The 10,975-nt window shown below is 34.4% G+C and overlaps 1 protein-coding gene across 3 annotated transcripts in view; it reads left to right on the plus strand.

The window, feature by feature from the left end:
• LOC106465050 (DNA polymerase zeta catalytic subunit-like) overlaps positions 1–6,416 on the plus strand; it is a 200,582-nt gene extending 194,166 nt beyond the window's left edge. For all 3 annotated transcript variants that reach the window (XM_022392860.1, XM_022392861.1, XM_022392859.1), the window contains exon 31: positions 3,451–6,416. In XM_022392860.1, coding sequence (XP_022248568.1) covers positions 3,451–3,597 — 147 coding nt within the window. In that variant the 3' untranslated portion in view covers positions 3,598–6,416. The remainder of the gene's footprint in view (positions 1–3,450) is intronic.
• The last annotated feature ends 4,559 nt before the right edge of the window (positions 6,417–10,975 follow it).

A 10,975-nucleotide genomic window follows, 5' to 3' on the forward strand; every position in this document is an offset into this window, starting at 1 on the left:
GCCATCTATGTTTAACTTAAGTAATCCTTTACGTATACTAGGCATCTATGTTTAACTTAAGTAATCCTTTATGTATACTAGGCACCTATGTCTAGTCAGAAACAAAGCTAATTGCTCTGTTTACACATCCTTCTTTCAAGTTCCTTAAGGCAAATTCCAAGAAAGGAGAAATACATCTCTTGGGATCTCTTGAAAGAGCCACGCCCACTTTATACACATAGACTTTCGATTTCAAAGACAATTCTACTTATTTGAACTAGATGTTTAGAACCATAGAAATAGCCCATTTTGAACTACAATCTCCCAATGGTTATTTTAAAATTGGTATCCAATATTCTTTACAAAGTATGTCAAACTGCTCTTAACACTGTTGCTGCTTTTGTCCTCACTAGCACTTAGAGTTGTTTCTCACCTGGAAATATGTTAGTTAGATAAACAGTTAAATTGTATTTAGGTTTTAGTTTTATACTTTAGTTAATTATGTTTTAAAATGCATCTTTGAAAGGTTTAACATTTCTTTTAAATATAACCAAACTTTTTCTTGTTTCATGAGGCTTAGTGTAGTATGTGAGTGAAACATTTTACCAAAAGCTAAAGTATTTCTGCCGACAATACCATAATATAGCCAAAGACACCCCTTGATGTGTGTTGTGATAAATAATAATGAGAGAGGACAGGAAAGGAAAATAAAACCTTAAAAATAAACTATATGTCAAAATGTAAAGACTTGCAATAAAGAATATAAGCAAAAGAATATTTCATAAGGTTATTTGATGAAAATTTTAAAAGTATATAAATTTTATCTGTTTCTTAATTTTAAAAATTTCATTGCACTATACATTGATGATAATATTCAAAATATTCAGTCTTAGTGCAGATAACTACAATACAAAAATAACAAATCTGTAGCTAAAATACTTAATTAAAATAATAAAATTCTTTGTGTAGAAAATCCTTGTTATCTTGATCAAAATCTAACTAATTTTCATGAACATATGTTAAGAAATTCCTGAGTTATCATATGTACTGTTGAACTTGTATCATTCTTCATACTGGCTAGGCCTAATCGATCTAAACCATAACCATACTGTCAAATAGACATGACTATTAGACCTATAAAAGATAATTTTTAAAGAAATATGTCTGTGTTGAGATTTCAATTGTCAAATCTATGCATAATTTCAGTAATACGAAAAAGTAACAAGATCTTCCTAAAATGTAAATAGTTTATACTGTACAAGTTTCTTTCCAGCTAAGTAGTAAATTTACAGTACAAGATAACTGCAGCTATTCCAAGTGTCTGTTACTTCTTTGCTGACACACCTCAGTAGATACTCCAAGTCTCAGATACCCCTTCTTGACAGATCTCAGCATATACTCCAAGTCTCAGATACCTCTTTGTTGAAACATCTCAGCAAATAATCCATGTTATCAATATCATTTTGTTGACACACCTCAGCAGATACTGTAAGCCTCGTATATCCCTTTGTTGAAACACCTCAGCAGATACTGTGAGCCTCATATATCCCTTTGTTGACACAACTCAGCAGATACTGTAAGCCTCATATATCCCTTTGTTGACACAACTCAGCAGATACTGTAAGCCTCATATATCCCTTTGTTGAAACACCTCAGCAGATACTGTAAGCCTCATATATCCCTTTGTTGACACAACTCAGCAGATACTGTAAGCCTCATATATCCCTTTGTTGAAACACCTCAGCAGATACTGTAAGCCTCATATATCCCTTTGTTGACACAACTCAGCAAATGCTCTAAATCTCCAATTTCACTTTGTTGACACAACTCAGCAGATACTCTTAAGTCTCAGATACCCCTTTGTTGACACATCAGCAGATACCCCCATTGTGGCACATCTCAGCAGATAGTCCAAGTTTTAAATACCCCTTGTTGACAGGTCTCAGGAGAAATGTGTTCAACTCCTGAAAAGTTAAATAAAACAGATACTGTATTTGTGATAAAATTATTTAGACTGTAGATATTAAACTTGTTGAATTCAACTCTTAGGCAGTTTTCAGTGTTAAAACATAACTTTAACACAAACTGTTATATTTGATTTTAATTTCGATGATGAGGAACCCACTTTGAGACTAATAATGCTTGGAGATGGCTTGAATGGGTAATGAAGTTTTTCTTCATTACCCATTCAAGCCATCCCCAAGCATATTATTAAACTCTTAAATATTTGAAATTCATCAACATGATTCTTGAAAGGAAGGAAAGATTAAACCCAATAAAATTTACAAAATTATGCATGGGTGAAGTATATACTGGTCTATCCAATTGTCAGGATGTAAAACATTTGTTTATGGTGAGCTTCATAGATGACACTTTTCTTCTACTATCAGTATCTTTCAGTTTTCAAATTCATTCACATTAGGAATGATAATAAATATGTAAATGCAACAGTCAGTTTTCTGTGCATCATTTAAATGTCTAATTGTTCTTCTCCCAGAAAGCTGAAGTAATACAGTTGTGTTTAAAAAGTTGATTTATTTTTTTTATTTGCCTTAATTTTTTTCTGCTTCCCTCAATAAACCAGTAATTAGTTTTTAGTTTAATTGATTCTCTGTCTGATCTTTATTAACTATTTAAGGAAACCATGTTTTTTTCAGCATTTACTATCTTTCACATAATTTATTTTTGTTCTATTTTATTCATTGTAAAGTGTGAATTGCTACACTATTATTAGTTACTTTCCTTTCTAATGAGGAATCCTATGCTATTGTAACCACTGTGCTTAAGCCATAGAATATAGAAAGAACTAACAAAAATGTGTGTACAATTATTCTGTTAACCTCAGTTAAATTTACCTATAGACCTAAATAACAACCCTTTTAACTTCATCTGAGTAGTGTTTAAGATTGAGTGGAGATTACAATGCATTCTTAATAAACAATTTGCAGCAATAAATCAAAGAAAAAGGTGTACTCTTCCATCAGGACAATGCCCCAGCTCACAAATCATGTGTTGCCTTGAATGTTACACTTGATGATGGCTTTGAATTACTCATTTGCCCCCCTCCTTACTCACTGGATTTCGCTCCAAGTGACTTTTTTTTTTCTTCCCTAACCTTAAAATTCTAATGAAATGTAGAAGATTTCAGAGTGTTGATAATCTCGTACTTACCGTCACGTCATAGATTGAGGACAAAGAAGAAGAAGATTTCTTTCAGAAAGGTATCATAAAAGCCTTAGATCACCACTGGTACAAATGTATAAACTCAGGAGAAGATTATATTTAAAAAAAAATCATAGTTGAACCATTGTCTCTTTTCTTTATAGGTCAGGTCATGAACTTTTTTGGACAACCCTCATATTTTGTTTTCATTATAGATGAATGGTGTATGTGTTCCAATATCATTAAAATTCATGTACAATTGTTTTTCAATTCATGAAACTTAAAGTTTTTATTACTCTTTTGTTTCAGATTTGCCAGAGTTGTAAGGGTTCATCTGAAAAGAAAAACATGTGTATTTCCTTAGATTGTCCTGTTCTCTTTAGGGCAACACTGTGCCAACGTGACTTAGGACAGGCACCCTATCTGCAACAACTTCTGAATTATCTAACTTTCTAGTTTCAGATACAAATTTAAATTTAATATAATTTGTTTATGTTGTTTTGTGAATTTCACATTTTTTGTCCTGTATGAACTTTTTAAAGGTATCTTACATGAATATATGTGTGGCATTGTTTGTATAGCCCGTGTAAAAATAGCAAGTTTTTAATATAATATGTTAGTAAATATTAAGATTAAATTTCATATTTAAGAAAATTAATTCAAAAATCTTTTTATAATTTCATAACTAAAAATACACATGTTTGTGCTAAATAGAAGAAAACTTTTCATCTCTTACCGAGTTTAAATAGAAACTTTTTCATGTGTAAAATTTGAATAAGTTGGGTATGGTTACAACAAGGTGTAAATTAACGTTGTCGGTACTGTGTGATAATACAAGTAAAAATTGTGTATTGTCTCATAGCTGTGTTAGTCATTAATTTCTGATGACAATACAAGTTTGTTTCAAGATTGGTCCTACAAAATATTGATGCTTATATTTCTTTCTTTGTTAATTTATGCATGGATATTATGATATTCATTATTAATGCATTAAGTAAAAGATACACTATTAAATCAAAAACAATGATTGTTGAAACATCAAATATTCTAAAATTTTAAAATATCATGTCACTTGTTAATGTTGAGTATGAGTATAGTCAACTTCAAAATATAACAGAAAAAGACATATTTATTTACAAAATAATACTTCAGTTAAATAATAGTTTCATAAAGTAAAAGGTAAAATAAAACTGAAACAATAAATATGTAAATATATTATTAACTTGTAAGGACCATTGTTTTCGTAGTAATGCAGCATGTTATTTGTAAAATAATAAATTCATTAGTACTCTGTTTTAGTTATAATCATCTTTGATATTTATATGGGTGCTTAATAAACACTATATGATTGATATGTTTTCATAATTTTAATGTTACTTAATATCATTTGTGCTTTTTTTTAAACATTTTTATTTGTTAAAAATAACAGTACTGTTGCATAAGTGTCAGTGTAGCATTTCCTTAAATCAGCATTTACCAAGCAGATTAGATATACAACAATAAAATGTCACAAAATGGGTAATATGAGTAAACTAAAAGTTGTGGACAAGTTTATAAAGCCAGACTTTTGAGTTGCAGATGGCATTCTTAGTGCATCTGAAGAAAACAACAGTCACCACCAATATGTGTGTGGCTCTTAGTTTTAACTTCAGTGTTTTTAACCCTAGTTTTAAGATCAGTATATCCACAATTTTAAATTAGATATGATATACAAGAGCAAAATCCAAATTCAAAATTAATTTAACCTTCTTGTGGTGAAAAACGTGCATACGTTATTCAATACTGCACTTTGGTTGGATGTTCCCATTTTTAATTACTTCCAAAAGTACAGATCACTTTCAGTGTTTGCATGTAGTAACATTAGAACAAAGGCTCTTATCTTTTGCTCAGTCCTTCTTTTATTTCAAGTAATGTTTATATGTCCATAAAAAACATTACACTTATACCTATAAAAAATATCTTCTTTTGATATTTAAGAACATGATTTTTTGGTAATCATGTATGTCTGAAGTATTGATACAGTTATATAAGACTGTTATACCACAGCAGTGTAGTTAACAAAACAATGGTATAGTTGTTAGTAATTATGTATGTCCCTGGTATTGATACGATCATGTGAAACCATTATATCACAGCAGTATAGTTAACAAAACAATGGTATAGTTGTTAGTAATTATGTATGTCCCTGGTATTGATACAATCATGTGAAACCATTATACAACAGCAGTATAGTTAACAAAACAATGATATAGTTGTTAGTAATTATGTATGTCCCTGGTATTGATACAATCATGTGAAACCATTATACCACAGCAGTGTAGTTAACAAAACAATGATATAGTTGTTAGTAATTATGTATGTCCCTGGTATTGATACAATCATGCAAGATTGTTATCCAACAGTAGTGTAGTTAACAAAACAGATACAGTTGTTACTATATGTATTTTTTATTCCTAGCCTTCATTTATTATGTATTTACTGTGTTAGAAATTTTTAACCCAAATCTAGCTCATTTCAGTGAAGACACATTACAAGATAAAGTCAAAAGTTATATTATGTGCTGGAGATACACCTACATATGTTAATGTAACAAAGAGAATGACAGTAATACATATGATTTTGCATTGCACAAGTAACCAGTGAATGGTAGTTACATATTTTATATGATAAATTTAGTGAGTTTTCTTTGCCTTTGATGTATGCAAGTACAAAATATCTTACTCTGGTATCATATTTATAAAATTTTATTTTTTGCACATTTTGTGCTTAATCTGAGGTCATATGCCAAGTTAGAATTAATGTTATTTTTTATAGCAGAGTTCAGACACAGTAGTGACCTACTGTCTCATGGGATACTTGTATTGTTTTATACTTTACCATGTGTCTGTGGAAATGTGCTGTGGCTGTGACATGGAGAAAAGATGCTTCCAGATGTATGTGATCAAATTTTAAAATTGGTCACCTGTAGAGAGAGTATGGTATGTGAGAGTATGTTTAACAAAATTATTTTCTAACTTGCACAAGCTAGAAGTCACTAGTGACAGCTTATCTGTATTTCAGTGTTTAACTTAATACCTGCTGATCTTGTCTGTCTGCATCTGTTTGTGTTTTCATATTAATTTAGCTAAGATCATTTTCACATTTATGTATCTTAATACAGCTTTTATTTATTTATTTATTTTACTCATAATGTTTAACACTAAAATGCAGTGGTTCTTACCAGTACTATGATCAACTATGTTTTGTAGTAAATAAAGTGTTTTTAATAATATTATTACACAGAGTCTTATCTATTTTCTTTTCACCTACAACAACTCACTGTACTTGTCTGTATTATTAATTCATAATACTTATAGCATTTTTTTGATGGAAACAACCTCTTTCATGCATGGGCTCTATAATCATGTTACACAGCACCAATGCACTAGGCATTTTCTGCAGAACACCACTTGTGTACATAGGGGTAGCATAACTTCCCATATACAATTGTGTAATCTACTCTTCCTGGGGTTGATTTGTCAACATTGCCTAACTACCACAGAACATTAGTTCATTGGTTGTGTAGGCAGAACTGACAGGTAAGCTCTGCAATACATACATTCCAAGGATACTGATACCAGAAAAAGGTTAGTGACAACTTCTTTCTTTCGGTAAGTGAAACGTCCTAAATGTAGTTGGAGCCAGAACAAAGTTTATGTTAACTGGCTCTAGTAGTGCTTTAACTCGAAATGCCTGATATAATGTGAGATCTACCAGTGATCTGGCCACTCCTGTATGAACCTGGAACTCTATTTCTTGCCCCCGTACTTTCACTCGAAAGTGACTCAATTTTCCACATTCAAAGCAGACACTTCAGTCCTCCATTTCAAGGTAATTGTCTGGTAGAAGCATCAGTAGCATAGGTTGCATCATATAAACCATGGAAGGGCTAGGGTAACCCTACTTATTCACTTGATACTAGTGTGGTTGTATCACAACACCTGGATGTGTGGGTGATTGGTTGACCCACAGTTGGATTCAAACCTGGTGCCTGGGTAGAATGGTCTGTCTAAGGTGAAGCCACTTCAGCTACTGATACAGGCTTCCTCCTCTCTTTCAACTGTTTTGAAGTTGTCACTTCATAATGCATCATGACAGAAACTATGGTGATATTTCTCACACCCGGGAAATGCTGCTCTGTCTCGCTGGGTAGCCTTTTCAAAACTTATCAACAAAGATATCCTTGCATTCTGCTGAAGCTATTGTAAGATAAGCCTTACCCTGTAAACAGTGCAGATTGCAGCATAAATGGTCAAGATTTCCATGGTATTCCTCTTCTAAGCCATGAATTTGCTCCAATGGTTTGCTGTGTCTTCTTATAGGCCGAATCTCTGGTGAAATCATGTAATATATGGCCCTCAGTGGCTCAGCAGTAAGTCTGATGGCTTGTAGCACTAAAAGATTGATTTTAATACCCATGGTGGGCACAGTACAGATAGACCTTTATGTAGCTTTGCACTTAACAATAAACAAACAGTAATGATTGTCTCACTGCCCTACAGTTGCTCTTCATTCAAGTACTCAGTGGAATCAAGAGCCAGACCATCTAAACTCAAAACAAAGTGTTGTACATTCTGTTCCAGAATTCAGCCATTCCAGGCAGTTACCTATCTGAAATGTTTCAGAAAATGGCCCAAATCCTCCTTCACTGTATATTTGAATGTTAGTGAAGTGATTTGTTTCACCTTGTTTATGGAGAACTGTGATCATGGACAAAACTCTTCATCACTACTTCTCATCCATTACCTCACCAAGATGTCCTCGATATTGTGGCCACAGTGTGGGAGGGTCTCTCAGGGACTTCCTATACTCTGACGAGAATGATGTCAGAATTATGAAGTGCTATCAGCAGTTCATCCATCGGTTCTGTTCAACCCTAAAATACTCCGTTATCTCTACAGTATACCTCCCGACTGGGGGTGGCTCATCACTGCTCTATAATTTAATCACTTTGCCATTTAATGCCCGCTGCCTCACCTGCTGGTGAAATAACTGTGATTGACAGACATTGTGCACCAATGATACCTCCAGTCTCTCTCGCACTAAAGTCAATCCTCAGGGGGAGAACTTGATCATCTATTCTGGATGGCCCACATTCTGGCAGTTCTCCTTGCTGAGTCTGTTGCAGTAACGAAAAAGAAGTCATGGACTTTCAAAGCATCAGCAAAAATCTAACGTCCAGGAGATGACTTCTAGATCCGACAATTGTCTTCTTTCACTGACAGATTCTTGCCATTGGTTTTAAGTCATTCTAGTTGTGGAAAATCAGGTAAAGATATGTTGACAATGTTTTTAGTATATGGGAAAGGTGGTTTTCTTATTTTTTGTAATTTTTATTAACAAGAGAGTGAATGTCATAATTTTCGCGTATTGTTAGAGTTTGGTAGTTATCTCTCCTTTTTATAGGTTTTAAATTAAAAAAGAGAAACAATAATTTGGCTACCACTGTATACATAAAAGCTTATGCCGCACATAAGATATCTAATCATTATTTATTGCAAAAAATATCCTCCTACTTTACCTAGTTAAACCGTGTTACACAATTTGTTGCCCACCAATTGAACTGAAATACTTAAAGAATATAGCACTATCTAAACGTTTTGACCCCAACATCCTAGACAGAACTTTTATGTGTAACAAAAACATAAAAATCTGTTTCATTTCTTTTATGCGAGAAATTTCCAATGTAATTATCAGTATATTTAAACACTGATGTAACATCACTTTTTCAGAAAAAATGAAATTTTTCAGTCATATTCACATGAATTGATATATTTATAATTTAATTAATATCTAGTAGATCTTCCTTTTTGCTTCGTGGAGTTTGTTGATCCTTTGGGGCATCGTGAAGATCATCTCGTCAGTTTCAGATTGTGGGATTTTCGCCCACTCTTGCTTCAAAACTTGAAGTAGATCGCTCTTCGAAGTTGGGTTTTTTTGTTGTTATTTCTTGACTTGCGGGTTGAGTATGGCCCAGAGGTTTTTGATGGGGTTCATGCCAGGAGATTGGCTCGGCCAGGGCAACTCCTGGATACCATTTTCTTCCTGCCACTTTTGGGTGTTTCTAGCAGTGTGACACGGTGCTCCATCTTCCTGGAACAACGTTGTTTTCTTGCCCACGAAACCCAAGGAATAAAGTGGCAAGAGTCCTTCCTCCAATATTTCGACGTATTTCACAAAATTTAAGTTGCCAACACTAAGCTCGATCTCCCACCAACCCAAACAGCTCCCCAAACCATCACGCTGAAACCACCATGCTTCACAGTTGGCTGCAATCTGTTGAGCTAAAACTGTTGGTGAAGCATTCTCTAGACCCATATCCTTCCACTATCCGCAAATTGAACAAATATTGATTCGTCTGAGAACAATAGGGTCTTCCAAAAGTCCAGAGGCTTGGTCATCATATCACTTGCCCACTTCTTTCGTCTGACTATGTTGGTAGGTAACAATAACTGCTTCCGTCTAGCTGCTCTGCAACGATAATCCAATCTGTGGAGAATCCGTTGAACAGATTTCGGGCTCATCCCACCAACTTTGGCCACTTCTGCAGTCGTTAATCTGGGATCCATTTCGATGCTCCTCTTGACAGCCCTTTTTGTCCTCTCCGATGGACCAGGATAACCTGGACGCTGCTCAGTTGTTTCCTGAACTGCACGATGATTTTGTTGACTGTCGAAAGCGGGATTCCCAAATTCTGCGAAATTTGCCGCTGACTTATTCCACCATCTGCTTGACCAACTATCCTTTCTCTAACAATTCGAGAGAACCTTGAGTTCTAGGCATGTTGTAGCACAAGATAATTGGTGTGTGGACCATTTTCGTTTATATAGTGCTCTGTGAACACAAATTAGTTAGCATAAATCAGTTAAATGACGTAAAATTAGGTGTCTATTTACTTGTGACCACTCAGTGTATATCTGGCTTTTGCAAGAGCCTTCTGAGTACAGGCTAGATCCGTTTGGAAATGATGAACTTCATTCTGAAGTTGTGTTAGCGAATTTCTATACTTTTACAGATTGTGATTCATTGTGATTATAAATCACCTAGGTCTCCATCCACCTGGTTCTCTGTTTCTAATAGTGACTCTTCAAAATAACTATCTGATTCAGTGTGAGGTTTTCCTTTATCTTGGTTGGGGCTCTGTGGGGAGCTCCACCTTCTTTACTTTTATCTGCAGAGGACTGCCACCAATGATGATGAAGTTGATTCTTTAATGGTAGTGGTTGGTGTCATCACCACTGATGGCTACTACTTGAATTATTGACCCCGGGATAGATTATCATAATAATGGAGCTGGAACTTAAGAGTGACCTGCTCACCTCTTTGAACATGAATCTTGAAATTCTGGAAAGGTCTTGCCAGGACAAATGATAAGGTGATCTAACCGAAAGTGTGCATGCATACTGTGGCGGTTGATTCTACTGGAAAAGCATCCTCCAACAGGGCACGTTTTGTGCTTCTCCCAGTCAACCTTATTGTCTTTAGATATAGACTTGGACTTCTTCTTAAGCATTTTGATATTGGTCTGCACCTTAACTCCTAGGAAGGCTAAGTCCAACATAGAGATCATAATCGGGATGAATTGCACTGCAAAGTGTGAGTTTGATACAACCCACACTTTCTGGCTTCACGGTTGTTGTTCCCAGTATTGAGTTGGATGTCGATTAAGGAAGCTCCAGAGTCTGGAGAGCTAATTCTACCATCACCTCCTCCATTGCCCACATTTTGGATGCATTACTAAGCAAACCATCTTCATCCAGTGGCATTGATGACATAAACATAAGGCCAAAGGATG

This window comes from Limulus polyphemus, unplaced genomic scaffold, assembly GCF_000517525.1.
Source record: "Limulus polyphemus unplaced genomic scaffold, Limulus_polyphemus-2.1.2 Scaffold1818, whole genome shotgun sequence".
Lineage (NCBI taxonomy): Eukaryota > Metazoa > Arthropoda > Merostomata > Xiphosura > Limulidae > Limulus > Limulus polyphemus.